Raw genomic sequence first — 20,491 nt, 5'->3', positions numbered from 1 at the left:
GACAGTGACAGTAGGACTCCCGCAAGTTCAGAAATAGTGTCATAGGTAACTCAGTGTAAAAATATCACTTCTTGTTTTTTCACTTCAAATCAGCTTGTTGAGACATAATAATAAATTCATGAACTTTGGAGGTACTGATAACCTTTTTTTTTTTTTTTTTTTTTTTTTACCTTTGGACAAACCAAATTTCCCACAGCTTCCAAGCTTTACAATAAACTAAGCTAAGCATCCATGGGCAGGAGCTTGAAATTCAAGAGACAGATAGTGGAATAGATCCTCTAATCTCATGGTCAGAGAGATCTTTCATTACTGACAGAAATTATAGCCAAAACTATGAAAATTAGACTCAGGAATTTCCCATACAGAGAAGTATTGTGTGGTGGAAGATGAATAACATAAAGCATTGCCATCGTCATCAGCAATTACCTCCAATTTGGTTTGCTAAGGTCATGACACAAACAAAAGTTGTAGGTGTCTGTAAAAGTGATGGCTAAAGAAGATGTAGTTGTTATGTCTGATCACATGTTATTATGTTACATTCATGACGGTATAACCCATCAGAACTAACAGATGTGCAGTGTCTGCTTCAGCCATGTGGAAATATCTCAGTGCACACGTTAATAAATGTGTCCATTTTGATGAATCCTCTGTGTGTGTGTGTGTGTGTGTGTGTGTGTGTGTGTGTGTGTGTGTGTGTGTGTGTGTGTGTGTGTGTGTGTGTGTGTGTGTGTGTGTGTGTGTGTGTGTGTGTGTGTGTTTGTACAGCTTTGACCTCCACACATTCAAACTTCCTGAAGCCAATTTCACACGAGTCCAAAAAGGCTAAAAGCTGATGGGACCAGCTGTGTTTCACATCCAAAATTTCACTCTGGCCAAACTCTGGTGTCCATGTGTTTGTTCAGTCTGCTAATGTATTACCATCATTAGCAAAGTGAAGCGCCCAATCTGGAGATGTGAATAGCCTGGAGCGAACAAGGCTGTGGCATCTCTTAACCTCACTGTTGGCTTCTTTTCTTTTCTTTTCTTTTCTTTTCTTTTCTTTTCTTTTCTTTTCTTTTCTTTTCTTTTCTTTTCTTTTCTTTTCTTTTCTTTTCTTTTCTTTTCTTTTCTTTTCTTTTCTTTTCTTTTCACCCACTCACACTTCAAATAATATCTAATTCAGTTCAACATGAATCTTGGGTCATGTACACTTTTGTCATCTTTGCCAAGAAGACAGACAATCACCTCTTGTGTCCTTGTTTCATTTAGTTGTTAAAACCAGGAGATAGGGGTGAGTATAAATTTCAATTTTCTGTGGTTCAGTATGTTAAGGATGCACCTGTCACGAGAACCTACATGCCCTAATCTATTCAGATGCTTGGATGGGGAGTGAGAGGGAAATCGAGGTAGCTGAAGTGTGAAAGGGGATCAGAGCAGCAACAAGGACATGTGATGGATTTTATTTTGGAAGGCCCAGTAAAAACATGCATGTATTAGCCTGCTGTATCTTAAAGGATAAATCAAATTTTAGGATGGTCTGGCATGAAGTTTTTATTCACTATTGTTAATGGACATCCTGGTAGATATGCCTGGTCCTCCATAGTCATAAAAATCAGAATTCTAATTAATTTAAGTGTAAAATGGTAAATACAGTGAGGAGAACTCCTGCAAACACACACACACACACACACACACACACACACACACACACACACACACACACACACACACACACACACACACACACACACACACACACACACACACACACACACACACACACACACACACACACACACAGAGTTGTCCTTTAAAGTCCGCTTTCTGTGGGCCCTGGACCGTCCTTGCCTCTGTGAAACCTCCTCAAGCGTGCCACGGGAAGGGAACAGCAATTAATTTGACTGACATCATTCAGAGTGATAGCTGAGGTGGCGACAAGACAGGATGTGTGTGCATGAGTGGATGAAATGTGTGTGTATGTTCGTGGTGCAGCGCTACTATCACCTGCTGCATCAACCCAACCCGGAGTCCTTGCAATGTCAACCGCACTTTGTAAACGCAGAGAATTAATTTCCTTTTGCCCTTTTTTTTTTTTTTTTTAAATCCACAGTGGAGCTTGTGGGATTCTCAAAGCGATATTGTCTTTTTAGATTGGCACATCAGAAAAGGGATGTTAGACGTGGCAACTTCAGATGATGCTAATGACTGGCCCTGGGGAAATGATTTACTGAGACAGGGAGGGAGAAAGAAAGGGGCAAGGAGACAGAGTGTTATGTAAGAATCAAGCAACTTAAAACAAATAGAGAGACACGGAAGGATGCTCTGTAAATATCACATAACCCAGCAGAAAGTGCCGAAGTCAGACTGCTGTCACATGTATAATGGAGCAGCTACGTGGTCACATGCTGTTTGCTTATAGTGATTAACACCTAGCCATGTGAACGAAGATTTTTAATGTAGCTGATTCCTCCTCACTGTCTCTCTTCAGGGGAATTCAAATGCAATTAAACACTTTGCAATAATCTGTATTACTCCCCATTAAATATGTATTATTCAAAACTGGCAGGGCTATCATAATTGCACTTGAGCCTAATGCAATTTTAATACCTCACATGACACCAAGATAAGCATAATTGAGAGTGAACATTTTGGTGACTCCAGCCAAACTGCGTCAACACATTTACATGCTGACAGACATGAATGCACTTTGCATGCTGAAATCTGTCGCTTTTTTTTTTCCAAGTCTGTCTGGTCTAATTGGTGAAATGAACAGATGCTCTGTATTTGTTTCTGACTTAGAAAAGAGAGTTCCACAAAACATCAACACATCAGGCCGCAGGTGCAGTACAAACATCTGAGTGGAAATCTCTTCATTTCAGGCTTAAAAGGGGCTATCCTGGTCAATTCAAAGAGCATGTGAGCACATTATCTGATCTCAGCAATAGGCTATTTCATCTAGTGCTTCAAAAATAGACACATAAGCCTCAGCTGTGATTCGACCTGCAAATCTTTTGACCTTGAGTGGCCGTCCTTTGCGGCAAGCCCCTTCATTCCCCTTCCTCGTTGACTCTCGCCCTTCATTTTTTGTTCCTTATCACACCCCTCCGCTCTCTTCCTCCACCCCTCGCTCTGTTTACTGTTTACTGCTGTGGGCCGCTGGCAGTGCTGTGTTGCCATTCATCACTCCAACTGGCTCCAGTGGAGAGGACAGGCCCTCTGACCCAACTACTGGGAAAGGAGCAAGGGAACGAGGGGAAAGGCAAAAAAAAAGAGAGAGGGCGCTTCAGTGAGAGATGAGGGCAGAGAGAAATAATGATGGGGCGGGGGGGGCACAATATTCAGACTCCTTTAATCTTAGCAAATACACGAGAGGATTGACACAACTGTTTTTTGTTTTTGTTTTGATTTTTAGTTGCATAACTGCACACTTTAGAAGAGAGGTGCCCAAATTCTTCCCTATGAAGGCTCCAAAGATTATTCTTGATGAAGGGCCCCAGGCACAAAATACATGATTATGTTGAAATTACATTTGATTAAAATGTAATATATTTTACGGAAAATTTACATTCTACATCTAAAATAAATTTTTAGAAACATTAAAACACTACTGTATTTCATTAATAATAATAATAAATATTATTTTATAAAAATAAAATAATAATAATTTCATTATTTTTCAGAAATTATCATCAAAAACAGTCGACCTGCTAATTTTTTTGAAATTTTCTCTTGTCAGCGTGCTGCTGTCTCCACCTCTCATCTTGACTGGAAACCCAAAGCCAGTGATGTACGACACACTAACAGCACGTGAGCATTAGCAAGAGAGACAGAGAGATAATTCTTTAATTCTTCTTAAAAATATTTACACTTCGAAGTTGTTCCGGTGAGGATTTCACAGCGCTTAAGAATAAGGGGAATAAGTACAAGCTTGGCAAATGCTGTGGTGGGCCAAAACAAAGAAACTTGTCCCCTGGGCCACATATTGGGCTACTTTGCTTTACACTAAACAAATGAGATACAGTATGAGTAAGTTAGAGAGCTTTAGGGGATTTGTAGGCATATTATTTTCACTTCTGGAATAAACCAGGCTGGCTGTATTACCCCGTCATAGGGTTTATAAACGAAGCTATGCTAAGCTAAAGTAAGCTGGCAGTAGCTTTATATTAAATGGACAGAAACGAGAGTGGCTTCAATCCTCTCATGTAACCTTTCAATAAGAAAATGAACCCGCCTATTTCCCAAAATGTCATACTGTTACTGTAACTTAGTGACTATATACAAATAATCACAAAAATAAAAAAGTTTACGTATTCAAAAGAACAAAAAACTTAATGATCCTTCAAAGTGAACCATTGCAACACAGAATAATTACCCTCATTAAGTGACTAACATGTTGGACCACAATGAGCCCGTACACCTTCACAAGTCAATGGACCTGAAGGGGTGAACAGTATTCTCTGAAAGAAAATCTTTCATGATGGTGGCGGAGAGCGCTGTCTTTATATGTCGGTTCAACCTCTTAACCTTTAAAAAAATTCCCCTTGGGGATTAATAAAGTAACTACCTAACCTAACCTAACCTAACCTAACCTCGATCAGGGCCAGAGAATATTTTTGGACCTGCAGTAGGTGAGTGCTTGGGCACTGCTCGTTCACAGTAGAGGGCGCCAGTTTCTCCCCTACAGAGAACCCCTGTGTCACAAACAGTGACCCACATCTGTTCTGGTCTGTAGACAATGCCTTGCAGAGGTGGAAAAATGGGCGGAGATGAGCAAGAAAAGGACAAAAAGAAAAACATTCTTAAAGGGCTACCATAAAAAGGCAGCAAGCAGCAGTGTAAAAAGACAAAGAAAGCAGCCGATACAGCGCCTACAGACGGGGAAAAAAAAATGTCTTAATGCAATTGCATTTACTGAATTGGTTCACTCATTTAATCAGATAGGTTGCAGGAAGTGAGACTTAGAATATGCTGTTGCACAAACTGTAGAGGCCGTGTTGAAGCAACAGGCTTCCTTATGAGAAGTACACAGCCACTGGCTAGTAAATATTCTCATTATTCAGATAGCAGTTTCATACCTCACTGCACTCACACACCCTTCATTTATCTTTTTTATTTATTTTTGTATTTGTGGGTTTCAGTGTGTATGTTTACTGTTGCCTAACTTCAAATATTAAAGGATATAAGTCTTTATACAGTTTGCACTGTCAAAGTCGGTCATGGAATGACCTCCACTGAAGATGGGCCAAAAACACAGATGTTAAATTCAAATCCACCAGAGAAAGAAAGACAGATTTTATGTATTGGCTGCATAAATGCTCCTATCACCCTCATCTCTGGCCTATCACAAACTGCCAGTGATGCAGAGCAGAAAACATCAGTGAAGCATGGTAAATGAGTAATAAGCCAAGACAGTGAGCGCTGATCCAATTATACAATGAATAATAAGCTGGGTACAAATGATGCTGGCAGATGAATAGTGTTGTCAACAGGGGTGATGTCCGTTCCAGCCTCGCTCCGCAGCTTAGCTGGAGAGGCGCTGTCTGCCAGAGACGGCTCAGAGTGGAAGACATGCTATTAATGATGCCAATGTTAATGTTCATGCTGGTAGGATGCCCATAGGTGAACTGTGGTGATGCTAATGCTAGTCAGCCAGCTTGTGGGGGAAAACAGATGTGTCTTATCCCTTTAAGAGCACAACATCAGCAGCAGGAACTGACAGAGCAACAGAGTGATTAGTGACAACTGTGCAGGGAAACTGGGAGATAGTTGTCCAATCCAACTGGGTTTTAAATAGGTGATGTCTGTCTGCCCTGAGTGTGCTACTAAAGAGTGATGACCGACAGAGGACCGGAGCTGTGTGCAGAGCCATGTCAGTGCAGCACTCCTGCTCTTTGTAAACTGTTAGATATTATGGTTCTGTCCACACTTGTGTTCCCGCCCCTTATAAAGGGCTGCTCAGTCATTTTCTGTTATTGAAAGAAAATGTCAAAGAAAGCATGTGTTGCTGAGACTGGAAAACACTATGCATATATCACAGATATCTCACACGGTGATAATGTGTTACTCTTGCACAAAGTTTAGTTTTTCAGTGGAACAACCACATGATGGGGGGATTCATGCAATGTCATAACAAACTGTTAAACTGCAGCTTCTTTCTCTGGCTGAAGTTACTGTGATCTCACATAGCCACACCTCCATGATCTGCTCTGACAAACACCAAAGTCTTGGTTAGCTTTCTGTTTCTGAGTTAAAGATCTACCTTACAAGACTTTTGTGTGAAGTCATAATGGCAGCCTACAGTGTCTCAGTTTTTCTCTAATTTTTCCATTTCGCCTTCCCAGAACCGTTTCCCCGATTCCATAACACACGATTTTTCAGTTTGTAGTGTATTTACGCTGGTGACCAAGTAAAGGGGGCACGCCACCAATTTTATACATGAATTTCAGTTTACTCATTACAAAGAGTACTACTTAACCTATGAAGAAAATTGTTTTGTGAGTCTAATGCCTGGTGCCCAATCGAGGATTTTGCTTATGGGCTTGGTGTTTGCTTCCCAGTTCTTATTGGATATTGCTGGTTTCTGTCTAAATTCCCTCATTGTTCTTTCACAGGATTTCAAACAAGTGTTAAATGTACTATTTAATATCTGGGAGACCCCGGGTAATCCACAAAAAGCATTTATTTCTGTCTTTGGGTGTGTAATTTTAAAAAGTTGACATTTATCAGACAGGAAAGGACATGAAAGGACATGAATGACGCTATTGAGTTGCATGATGAAAAAGAGCTGGTGTAAGACAAGTTATGACATCCTTGGCTTTGATTTTAAACGTTCTTTATTCAAATATTACTAATTAATGTAGTCTCTTGTAAGTTCCTCAGCTCCATAAAAGTGCAATGCTAAATTACTGGTGTACACTGTTAAGAAAACACAAACAGGTCAGTAGATGCTCAACATTATTCAAACTCTTTTCTAGCTGCCTACAGTTAATCTACTACGTCATCCAATATCATGTGGAATGTGAATGATAGTAACATTATCTAAATCATCTTGAAATTACTGAAATTATAAAACTGAGTGAATCGCTGGCTGGAATGTATCTGTCAGGAAGAGCAGAACAGAGCGATCAGGAAAAGTAAACACTAACTACAACCACTAGCGACTCTGGGAAGAAAATAAATGCCTGGCATATTTTCTAGGTTCTGCTCGGTGCATCTAAAAAAGGGATTAACAGAGCGGGAGGAAAGTACAGAGGACCACTCAGCAACAGACATCCCACTTGAGCGATGGCAGAGTGACAAGCTGAACAAACATCTCCAACAGAGACAGAAAGAACAGGAAGGAGGAGAGGGGAGGGAGATAAGGAAGGTGGGATGGAACAAAAAATACATGAGAGTTAAAGAAAAAACTTGGAGCAGATTGTGACCATGTCTACGATAAGAAAGAAAAGCTATGAAGCAGTTGTGGTCCACTCTCCTGCTGAAGGAAGGGACACGTCATCGTAAAGAGACTTTTGTTCTTTTATTTATCTGTACAAACGTGGGTGATTTGAATCCACATGCTGGTTATTAGACACGACATTGTTTACATAAAATATTTAGAGGTCGTGTTTGCACAGTGCTGTATTTCCCATGAACTTTATTAACACTGCGGTGTATCAGAAGGAAGTACGAGATAGATAGAGGGGAGAGATTATGTTAAAATTCTTCAATTCTTTTCAGCTTTAACTGGAGTATCAGTCAAGCTTAAAAATATCAATAGAAATAATAATGATAACTGGGGCTGAGACATTGTGGCTTAATGGTGGTGTTTTATAACACTTGATGGATTGGCTCAAATTTAATTAGTTGATTCCTTTACCATTTAAATTCAGTTTGAAAACAAAGACTTCATTCATTATCATTTAGCTGTCAATGAAATTGACACATTTGCAAGTGTCTTTCCTAAAAAGGGACAAAAAAATACAGTTGTAATACTACGTTGCTTTAAAAGGTATTTGAGAAGATTAACAGTTTACTTCAGGGAGTTTTACAACTCAGATTTCATATTTGATGCAAGGAGTGAATCATTTTATCAGTAATTATAATGAACAGGACCAACGAGGAGAGTCAGGAAAGCAGAGCCTCACGCAGATGGTCCAAGAATAGAAATACCTCACATTCAGTGTTGCAGTGAGCCGGTACTCTGGCTGTGCATTTGTGAGTGTTTCCGATTCCATATAGGAGAGAAGCAGACAACAGAGACAATTTGGTCTATTTCAGGGAGGGACTTGTCAAACAGGAGCACAGAAGGAGCTTATTTTACCCTCTGGAAAGTTCAGATGGGACCACACGAGCAGACATAAACATGCTCACAGGCACACACACAAGAGACGCTCTGAGACACAGCGGCGAGACTGTGGGAACAAGGATTTTTACATTTGGTCATAGCCATCGAACCAAAAAAATATTTCACCACTTAAACCAGATGGAGAGACAACCATTCATGTATTATCTGTTCTCTACACTTAAACACATGAGCTGTATGACAGGAAATACAGCAGAGCTGAAACAGAAAAAAAATCTAACATTTCACAAGCTGATCAAATGTAGTTGTAACCCATACAACCTGCTGTCAGACACTTCAGGGCTTACTGTGCATGTAACAATGTAATAAAAAGCCAAAAGTGTGTGGGTGTGTGTGTGTGGGAGGGGGGAGGGGGGATCCTCTCCTGCTCCCTCCTTCCCTCCTACACACACATGTCAAAGGTCGGGGTCAGCGAAAGAACAGCCACCCTGCAGCTGGTTGGGATGTAATGTGTTGCTCAAGGACAGCACAGCAGGATGGATACATGGGGGCCTGAACCCAAGACGGTCTGCTCACCACACCACCCTGCTGCCATTTACCCTTGACAGCTCCAGTGCATGACAACTTTCCTCATGAGCTGAGAAAAATCACCTTATCAGAGGACGGATCTGTGATAAACTCTGTCTCACCGCAGTCTAATCAGTGTTTGAACACAGGATAACAGAGTTATTATTCAATGAATAAAAAGGCCACTTTAACTACCCTGAAAATGTCTTTGCAAAGCATCATCTCGGGTTCTTTAGTTTCTTCTTACACGTGAAAGTTTGGCAAAGTGTGATTATTATAAACTGCAGGGATTAGTTGTGATTTAAGAGGCCAACACGATTACATTGTTCTTAGATGTATCAATAGGCAAATACGAGTCTGCTGCCCTGCAAGCGGCTCGGTGAGGGTCATGCACAATCACACCTGGTTTTAGTTCCAATGCTAACGTCAGCATGCTGTGATTGAAATTCTTCACCTGGGCCTAACTGGCCTGGTCCCTTCACTCCACTCGCAGTCTGATGCAATGTAGGTTTATTGAAACTCAAGGGTCTCAACAAACCGAGTGATCTCAGGAGAGCGACTGAAATGAAATTGTCAGGCATCTCATCGTTTCTGTTGTTGAGTTCCCCAAGAAATCACATACAGTCACACAGCCATCATGAGTCCTGTTTTACCTAACACGTTTGTCCTAACATGCATTACAACACATATCTTTTATGAACCCTATTCACTATGATCAAAAATGCATGCTTCTGCTCATCAGCTGCTGTTTTCCTATGTAGTGACACAAAGGGTCTTGTTTAAGTGACCCACTGACATCACGCTGCCTTTGTGACTGACCTGTGACTGACACACATAATCCAGCACTTTATACTGTGAACTACCAAAAAATTAATACTCCTATTAACTAAACAGCCCAAGATTAATATTCAATCAAAACTTGATCATAGAGATATAGGTAAGTATATGTCAAGAAAATCATACATAGGTGAGCATATAGAGAGAATCCAACATAAATGAGTATATCAAGAAAAATCTCCTGCAATGCAAACAAGCTCACAATGATTTCCCCCACTACTGTTGATATGTTTCAGTCGGGAGCAAAATGGTGGACAGCCGGTATGACCAAGCAACATTTAAGCTTAACGGTAGCCCTCTTTTGAAACAAAGGATTTGTTGACACAACCGAGATTAAGCGATACAAATGTTGACACGTAGAGGTCGGAACAAGTTTTTATGGCATGGTCAAAACAAGCCAGAGGTAAGGCTGAGAAGTAATAGCAATGGATTCAACGACAATCCAGAAAAGTGAAACTGATGCACAGTTAACTGGGGGCACATTGTGCGGTCAGGCTGCTGAGAATTGGGAAAGTTCCCGTTTGGGAATACCCACTTCCTAGTTAGGAGCGTGAACAAAGAGCTCTCCAAAAACAGGCTCTATTTCTGCTGTCAGAATACAGCCAAATAAACAACCTTGTCATGATGCACATTTACCAACACAGGGACAAAGTAGAGTTCAGGAGGTCAATATTACTTGTAAACGGCATTTCTTCATGTATTGACAGACTGACGTGTTTAACTTTCAACACAGTTGGCTAGCTAGGCAGGCTAGGCAAACAAAAGTCTGGCTATTTTCAGAGCAATTACATTTTGTCCTTTCACTACAAACGCTGCCTTGTCAAGTGACGTCAAACTACCTCTCACAGCTCTCAAAGCCCTCTGGAAGACACTCACAGTTTGATAGGAGTTCGGCGTTGGGAACTTACCACTTACCAGTCGTTCATGAACGCACCAATAAATACTGAGTTGTTTAGTGTATGCAGGATAATATGGCGAGGTGGGAAACGTCTGACAAACTGACGGCAAACAGGGCCGATGAGTGAAGCCGGGTCGAGAATGACATGAGAGTTTGTTTGTCGAAAAACAGACAACCAGAAAGAAGTGAATGACATGAGCTGAACCTATTTTTTGTCATTTGTATTTAAAAGGTCCAGAGGAACACTGGGCGGACTGAGTGCAAGAAAGGAAGTGGACATGGACAGGTTTTGTGAGGACTATGCTGATCTTCTTTAATTGTCCCAACTGGAAGTCTGCTCTCCTGCTTAGACCACCCACCGTTCATCAATATTTCAGTATGACCCTACAGGGTGCCGAGCCTGCTTCGCTGTATTATAGGCCTCACAAGACTGACCACTAAGGCAAGTTTACCAGCAGTACCTCTGGTAGTAAACGTGTAAATTAGGGGTCGTCAACGTTTTTCAGGCCAAGGACCCCCAAACTGATAGAGAGATGGAGCAGTGACCCCCTCCTATATATAGTGTATAAAATTGTGTTTTATATTAAACTGGAGGAGTGCAGGAGGCTTGGAGGGACGGGTCCAGGCTAGTCTCGAGTGAACCGACTCATCTTGAGAGTGCTCCTGTGTGTAGAAATGTGTGCATCCCCCCTCCCCCCCGCTTTTTTATTGTAGTTATATTATTTTATTAATGGGTATTCAATCCGATTCAATTTAATTATATTGTGCTAAACAGTTTTATGTAGATTTTCCTTTGTAAATGTTTTTGAAAGTGCTTTATAAAATGAAGTTAAATAAAGTTTCTTCCTCTTCTTTCATCCACCACAAAAGCGATCAACACCTTCACAAATTAACTTCAATGATAAGATGATGGAGTATGCTACTTCTTTGATTTCAGGTGCAAATCAGAGCAAACTTTACTCAACACCTTCAAACAGAAGTAGAAATGCGAAGCTAAACAGAGCTGCTCTTTTCCAATATTTTCCATGAAATCTGAAGTAATCACTCCTCTTGTTTCTGTGTCTCCGAGTGCATAGCTCATGTAGGCTAGTGTGTTATTAAGTTGCCAGAATGAGTTGGACGACTAGGTCTCCTTCAGTACAATGGAGGCCGTGGGGGAGATTGATGAGTCAGAGGATCTCAGGAGACAGAGCGGACAACACAGATCTGTGACGAGACACGGACAATGGGGAAGGTTACAGATGGCGCTGCTCTGAAAAGGCTCGGACAGAAGGTAGAAACCTCCCACAGGGAAATGTATGGATGTCACAGCGAGACGCTAATTCAGCTGATATTGGTGCGTCCTATCTGGAAGTCACTTCCAGAGCATACAAAAACATCTAATCTTAAAGGGACGGTACTTAACAGGCTTACACAGAGAGACAGTATGTAGCCTACTCTATGTGCTGAAGGTGCAGTACAACAAACAGTAACAAACATTCAACTTCATGCTGTTCTTTAGTCTCAGAGGTCAACAGCAAGATTGAGGCCAGATGTGTTCGTCTCAGTCCTTCAAAAGAGCACTGGGGCTCCACAGGAGAAGACACACTTCCAAACATGTCAGGGCATACAACACCAGGCTTTGTAGACTTTGTAGGCTTAGAACAGTTTTCCTCCAATAACACCCTGGGATATGTATATAAAAACAATACACTGGTTGAGAGACACAGAAAGAGACAGAGAAACCCACAAGGTGAGAGAGACAGGGGAGGTGTGTGTGTGTGTGTGTGTGGGGGGGGGTTTCATTTAAAAACCTGAGTACTGGAACAAATAAAGAAGAAGAATATTCTGGAGTGTGCTGTTCTCATCTCTGTGATGACTTCAGGTTGTTGCGTTCACTGCCCCATATCTTGATTGAAAAAAAAAAAAAAAAGTAATAACCCAAGAGAAGCTTTCTGTGTCCTAACCTCAAAGCCAAAGCTTTTAGAGGTGTGTCTTTATGTTTAAATAGGTCATGTTGTTTGGCCGACATGCTTGAGGGAAACATCCCCTTGAAAACCAGTTGAAAGAATTGAACAAAAGACAGAAACTGCTAGAGGTGGGTTTACTCTCAGGATATCACAATGTCTGCCTGTGTGTGTGTGTGTGTGTGTGTGTGTGTGTGTGTGTGTGTGTGTGTGTGTGTGTGTGTGTGTGTGTGTGTGTGTGTGTGTGTGTGTGTGTGTGTGTGTGTGTGTGTGTGTGTGTGTGTGTGTGTGTGTGCGTGTTTGAGCATGCATGTTTCTGTTAACATCAAGTTCCCTCGGTGAGCAATCTGTCCGCTCGCTACTCTGTAGCCACAGTTTGATCTGGCAACTCTTGTTCCATTACAATGAGCACACAAATTGTCTTAACAGCAAAGTGATGAAGGCTGACTGTGTGTCTAATCATTTTATGATTGCTGATTGCCCTTTCTACCTTTTGATGCAACATGAGATATACAGACTCAGATGGAAATAGAGACAGAAAGAATAGAACAATTTGAAAACCTGAAAATCCACATTTCACATGGAGGATAGAGCAGAGGTTGTTCAGGGGAAACACACCTGCTCCACAGCTTTGAAGACAAGATGAAAGTGTGTCCTCTTTCTTTGAACAACACAAATGTCAGTGTGTTGTGGCTCTGCACAGTCTAACTTATCAAACCACATGCTAATAGACAACAAAAAATAGTTTCAACACCTGTGCAATCACAAAATAATGCTGCAAAGTGAGGAAACAGAACCAGACACTGAAACGAACCCCAAATACAGAAAGCATAACATCATCATCATCATCATCATCATCATCAGTACCTTTAGGAGTCACCATGATGACAACAAGCATGTCCCAGCCACTTACTGTATGTTGGAAACATTTCTGTGACAGCATTTCAGTATGTGGTCGTGTTTTCTCTCTTTCCTGCATGTGTTGTCGACTTATTGAAGCTGTTTTATTTTGCCTGTGTTTTCTTGAAGTGTATTGAGCTCTCAGGGACACAATGCAATGCTTTACTTGTCTGACCTGCCAGGTGTGTGCAGTATATCCCCCCTCCCCACCCCCTTCTTGCATTTGATATATCTCACATTACTGCCTCCCTTGGGAGATGTGATCCTCAAAATTGTGCATGTGTTTTCTTACTGGTGCGCGATAAAGCATGTACTGTAACTCAGCTGTGCTCCTGCATGCAGTGTGATGTTGAAATGTTGCTCTGAATCTCAGTTTTGGCTAACAGGCTGGGAGAGGAGAGGAGAGGAGAGGAGAGGAGAGGAGAGGAGAGGAGAGGAGAGGAGAGGAGAGGAGAGGAGAGGAGAGGAGAGGAGAGGAGAGGAGAGGAGAGGAGAGGAGAGGAGCAGCGAGAAATCCTAAACTGGCTTTTCTTTACTGTAAACGCTTTGTTTAGTCATATACAGATCTTAAATGCATACATGAATCCTGTGCAGTTTTGTTTAATGAGATTCCAGTCTGATAGAAGCAACTCCATGACTGCCTATTACTGTGAATTTCTTTTATTTATCAAATATAGGAGGAGACAGGACACTTATTTTAAAATAAATCTAATTTCAATCTGAGCAGATGTTCTATTCATTGATGCACGTCAAAACGGTGTCTTTTCCTGCAACACTGAACTCCACAAATTCCCAGTTCCCAAACTCGTGTCCTCTACCACAGGCACGACGGAACAAAGCCGAAGAGTTTCATCTTTTATTCACCAGGTTTCTCATGATGAATTAAACAGACATTATCTAAGGGCCTGTAAGTTTCAGGTTGGGTGGCATGTAAAGCTCTATCTAGGATGATATATTGTTACCTACAGTCGTCTGAAATGTCTTCTAAATGCTGAGAATAAGTCCATTAATATGAAAGTATATGCTGTATAGTTTGGCCTTGTTGATATCAGTAAACAACAAAAGATGGGAAGCTGCTACACCTAGTGTATGTTTGGCAGAACTGCAAGAACTTCAGGTTTGCAGCATTTGTGTGGCAACTTCCTGATAGTTACCTCTTTAAAATCTATTTCATGAGTGACTGAAACATTATGGTAGAACTGAATTAAACATGTTTTATTAAGTCTATTATAAAATAATACTCACATGCTCTCAGGTGTATTGTTTGTTATTGGTTGTGGGAGGAGGTGTGCATCAATATGGGCCCTGAAGAGACAACAACAATTCGAATTTAAGAAATGAGTCATCGTTCTGGTGCAAGTAATGGAAATGGAAGTCTCTGTCATTTTAGTCCTTTTCAACTTAATGGATTGGATGTACTATCTATTCCTCCCCTGATGCTGTCTTGGTAAACACAAAGAGAACATTTGGGGCTAAAGAGAAACTTCGGAAGACAACAACTTAATTTGTCTAATTCAGACTGCTGAAGTTTCATATTAATGTCAGGATGATTCCCTACATTGGAAGTGAGTTGAGAAGGAATGTCTTCATGGCCAGTCTGAAGAGGAGGATTGATTACTGCAACCAAAGTCTGTTTCAATGTGCATTTGGACATGTGAGTATTGTATTAAGATGAAAAATGTGGACTTATCCTTTAAGCCTCTGTATGAGCTCTGTTTAACCCCTTGAACTCTTGGCTGAGGATAGTATGAAGCTTGCATGACCTGAGAAACTCAGATTAGCCCAATCACTTAAATAACTTCTCAAAACACATGTTATTTGAGCAATGGCATTCTTGGTGATTCCTTTCACATGTTTATAATTATCATTATTGACATATTTATTCATTATAAAACATAACCACCCTGATCATTTCATCTGCTTATGTTTCACACTGAATCCATCTGCAACTGGAGACTATGGTTACTGGCCAATCAAAGCCATTAAGGACCTTACTATCAGCTTAACGCCGGGTTTCATTTCAAAATGGAGGGGAGCAAATGGACTGTGAAATATGTGCTAATGGTAACAAGCTTTCTCCAAGTTTACAGAAGGAGAGAGCGGAGAGCGCATATAATGCCCTGCTCTGTTATCACTGAGTCTGCACATATAATTTCACAGAGTTTTGGAATCAGAGTTCTGGGAAAAGCACAATTAAACCAGGGACAGCTTGGTATAATACTGTGTTACTAACTTCACAGAAAGAGTTCATTTAAAGTATACAGTTTAAAAGTAAAGCTCACATCAAACAAATGTGTGCCTCAGCAACATTAAATATGTTTACAATTAAGACGGCACGAGGTGTGCTATTTGCAGAAAAACATTCCTTTTCACAAACATAATTTCATATCTTTAGGGGAAATTTGTCCAAATAAGTAACCATTAAAGATTGCAACACCTCTTCACTTGGGCCACCCAGTTGCATATCCACCCATACATCCCAACTCACTTCCCTTCATGCATGAGAGCAGCCGACAGTCACACAGTACTTTAGCATACTTTCAATCTCCAGCGTAAAGCTCCAAAGCAGATTGGTACACTGAATCGTTCAGTGGTTTGAATAATATGTTTTGGTTCATCACGCACGGCTCAAGATGTCTTGAAAGATAAATACAGACATTCAATATCAGGTTTGAAAAAGACACCGACTTCAATAATCGGATGAAACCATGTGTGTCATCATTTTTTTAAAGCTGCTTTGATGCATCATTGTTAAAATGCAGATAAAGAACAACCATAACAGTGCAACTCATTCTACATTTAATACTCATAAGCTCTTCAAAACTACAACACAGTTCTAAGGCCCAAATGATTTACTGTTGTAATCAGCTTACATCATGTGAAATACAAAATCTTTTTTTTTTTTTTTATAAATTAGTATGACTCAGGCTCTAAACTTAAAAAAAAGAAGAAGTCTAGCAGACTTTCTTAAGCAATGACTCCAGACTGGAGCAGCAGTGAGCACAGCTGTCACTATTCTCCAGGATGGAACCATTTGTGTTGAGGAGAAAAAAAATCCAACACACTGTAGCCTACTGGGCTTTTTCACTAAAGACATTTTAACATGTAACAGCAGCAGAATTAAAAAAAAAAAAAAAAAGAGTAAATAAAATTTAAAAAAAACACGAGTGTCGCGCTGTCGTTGCTTACTGGGGAACTTGAATAGAACACAGCCATCATTAGCCACACTAACGGTGGGGCACAAGGTGAAAAGAGAGGAGGGAAAGGAGGTCTGTTTGACGTAAAGCTTCAGTAGTAAGAGGGCGGTAATTCCAATATGTCAACCTCTAACTGCTCTGAACACTTCTGAATGAAAACACTGCATGCAGAATAGGATGAGAATCAAGAGAGCTAATTGCTGGATGTGGAGTGAACGAGAGGAGGCAGCTGGCTGACAGAACCATCTGGGCTGTCAGACCTAACTGAAGAACTAAAACACCATTCAGTACAGAAACATCCATAACGCTGTGTAAATAGAAAACTGTATTCGAGCAAGGCCAGAGTTTGCTCACAAGGTAACTGATGCTTCTTTGTACTGTATTGTAAAAACAATGGGTGCAAAAGAGACTGTTAATTAAACACTTCAATTGAATATCATACACATAAAATAATTACCTTTAACAATGTAGATATGCATCATGAAATATATAAATCAAATTGCTATCATATAAAAATAAATGTCATTTGGGAGTGCTTCGATGAAAGCATGCACTTCACCTGGCAAATATCAGGCACCGTTTGCAGCTTCTTATTATTACCGAATGATTATAAAATTTCACTGCATATACAAGTGAAAGATATACTGGAATGCATGTATGCATTCTGGTATTTAAATATGTTTACAAACAACAAATAAGGATCTTCAGGGTGTATCCTTGTCCATCGAGTCACTTGATAAAAGTATTAGTCGTGTATTAATTCTCCTTGTGACTCAGAACAAGTAAAGAGCATGAAGCGTGGACTTCAGGTCCTTTAAGTCCCATGATTTAATGATACACTCTTATCATTCCTTCTTAAACACTCTGTCTGTATATTTCTGCTTCCTCTCAGGAGAGGTGGAACAGGCTGTAGCCGACCTGTGAGGCGTACATGGCCAGATGTGCAGCAGGGAGAACGGGGGAGCGGCTGTATGAGCAGCCCAGTCCGTAGAGCGCTGGTGAACCAGTCTGCAGGTTAACACGGAGGGGAAAATCTAAAGATGAGAAGCCTGGGTAGAAAACAGCTTTGGACCCTAAGCCTGCTGCTATTTTGAGTTTCTCCACCTCGGCCTCCTGAAGCCTCTTAGCTTTGGCTCGTCGATTTTGGAACCAGATCTTGACCTGCGTCTCGGACAGTGACAGGGAGGAGGAGAACTCAGCCCGCTCTGCGATGGACAAGTACTGCTTCTGGCGAAATTTTCTCTCCAGGGCCAGGAGCTGCATCGTGGTGAAGGGGGTGCGAGGCTTGCGGTTGGTTTTGTGCTTTCTCAAGGGGCAGACTGCTGGTTTGAGCTGCCCTAGAGGACATGAAGAAAATATAAGACAACTAAATTAGCAGAGATGGATACACAGACCAGCTATTATATGCCATTTCATTGGTTTAATATCCAAATGACTGAATCAAATCTGAAAGCATCTGTTTCTCTGAATGTTTGCTCCCATTTTACATCATTATATCAATGTAAACTGATTATCTTTGAATGGTTGATAAAAACTTGAAACTTTAGGAATTGTTGTGGGCAACAATTATTGTTTTATGATTTTTTTTTAAGACTAAATGATGAATAAGTTAATCACAGAATATTGAGGAAAAATAAATATCTATAAAACAAAATCATTATTAATAATAGATTTGACTTGTTTAGAAAATAATTCTTGGTTGTTTGTTATACCTCCTATATATACAGATATCAGCAAAGTTGGTTAAACCTGTTTATTCATGTATATATATGAATTGGACTTATGTTTATCTCTCCTTAAATTGACCAGATATGAACTTGGAGCCAGCTGTGAAACTTTTTCTTCATCTTTTCATAATTCAAGCAATGCTGAATGTGATTTCGACCTGCAGTAAAACTGTGTTGAAAATAATTGACTTACGGGGTGGTGTAGACATCTTCATGGTGCTGGAGATCCAATGGGGGATTTCCCCTTGTCCCGATGGCTCCGATTTAACAGATACCACTTGTTGCTGCGCTGCGTCGTCATTCACATCGTTATGTCCCTTGTGTGCCCCGTCCGACATGAGAGCCTCAACGCTGAAGGGCAGACTGGACACCTGCGCAGTGCGTCTCTTCAGCACATCCTCGTCTGTTGAAAACTCGTCTCTGGAGTCTCCCGGGGCAGACATACTTTCTTTTTGGGGGGGGCAGGTCGGAATCAATATTTAATTCCAATCCAGCAAACACATAACTTTATGTCACGGAGTGCATACACGCAGCGTCCAGTCGGACAGAAATGCGGAGGAACTTCTCTCGAGTTGTCACAAAGTTGATAAAGTTAATGCGGGGACCACTTTGGCAGGCACTCGGGACTTTCAGCCAATCGGAGTGTGATCCTGGGGTTTGGGGAAGACTTGTGATTGGACGGGCCAGTCTGCCACACCCCTAACCAGACAGCTGGTCAGCTACACATCAGACTCATTTAGCTGTAATTATCAAGATTGATATACCAGGATTGTTTCTTCAAAATAGCTCACAAAGTTGTATCATAACCACTGACAGGAACATCCTGAATTTATTTCACTCAGCTGGCATTTAAAGCACAGGAACATAGTCCTGCTTGATGTCTGGAATCAATAATACAAAAATTGAGGTTGAGAATAAAGCCTTGAACAAAACTTAATATATATATAAATATTCCACCTGCCTGCTAAACTCTGCTGCTGCATAGACATGGCTGTGTCTCAGAGCATCAGCAGCACCACGGTGAAAAGCACTGGTCTGGCATCCATCTTAAGAGCTGTATTTCCACCTGACAAAAGCTGACAGAGCTTCTAATTCAAGCCCTAACTCGCAGGACTCCACACCACAATTGTGGGAGTAATCACAATGGTAATCAATCGGAATCATCATGCTTTTAAAATGCAGACATCACTGTACAGCAACCAGTCACTTAGACGTGAGAGTCAGTTGGGAGATGGATTATGGTTTTGGGCAGGCTTTAAAATGACTGTCATTACATTGTTATTATTAACACCTTGTAATTAGGTCTGTGGAATCCGGTTCTTTTAAGCAGGATTTAACTGTAATGATGGAAAATTGCTACCTTCCCGAGGTGTGTGGCGCCCGCTGCGATTAGGCCCAGTCTCTGCTCTGTCGGTAGAGACGGAGGTGTCTCATGCCTGTTTGAAGCTCATACCTGCAGGGCTCTGGGGTATTAGGAAACATCATGAGAAGTTCAGGTGCGGCTCTTGACTTCCTAAACACAGCCTGTAACCACTCAGTGAAGTACAGAACAGCATCCTGAAAACCAGCCAGAAAATGTACATATGTTAAAACTGACATCAAATTATAAAGAATATAATGTATGATACCATTCTTGATAAGATGTAGTGTTAATTTAGCCGAGAACCTGCCTGGCAAATATCAGTCACCGTTTGCTGCTTCTTATTAGATATACATAGAAGATGATGAAATATTTATGTGCTTATTGCATGACGTGTTCTGGTCGCTGCGTCGACAGTCTGTTTTTATACTCTTATATCTGTCTCCTTGTCCGCTGTGTTCCTCATAGACAAATGTCCACACATACAAAGGCCACCTGTGAAGTGATAGGAGTGTGCTGTCCACCGCTCTGTGATCAGCCCTCAGAGAACGTGTGCTCTCTGTAATCAGCAGGATTACAGTGGCATCAGGGTCTCCACTCCCCAGCACCTCAACGCTATTAGTCTCCATGTGAAGCAAAGTGCTCACACAGCACGAGTTCATTCTCCTGTAATAAACACATGCAAATCAATTAGGGGAGGCCTCTCTGTTATTTCAAAGTGCTCCCAACTGATCCCCTCCCAGCAGGTTCATGGTGTTCACAGACACGTGGCAGTGAGTGTGTACATGCATGTTGG

General features: G+C 41.0%; 1 protein-coding gene across 1 annotated transcript; it reads right to left on the bottom strand.

Moving 5' to 3' along the window:
• Positions 1-17,496: 17,496 nt before the first annotated feature.
• Positions 17,497-18,778, bottom strand: LOC138620143 (homeobox protein MSX-2-like). Its single transcript, XM_069697116.1, has 2 exons — positions 18,529-18,778; positions 17,497-17,945 (listed from the first exon to the last, which is right to left on the bottom strand). Exons 1-2 carry the CDS (start codon positions 18,776-18,778, stop codon positions 17,497-17,499), a joined length of 699 nt encoding a protein of 232 aa, XP_069553217.1.
• Positions 18,779-20,491: the final 1,713 nt, after the last annotated feature.

Source organism: Brachyistius frenatus, unplaced genomic scaffold (genome assembly GCF_029030835.1).
Source record: "Brachyistius frenatus isolate BFR_SWC_R1_liver_20210118 unplaced genomic scaffold, ASM2903083v1 Contig_22, whole genome shotgun sequence".
NCBI lineage: Eukaryota > Metazoa > Chordata > Actinopteri > Embiotocidae > Brachyistius > Brachyistius frenatus.
This window is presented reverse-complemented; position numbering and strand designations above follow the sequence as displayed.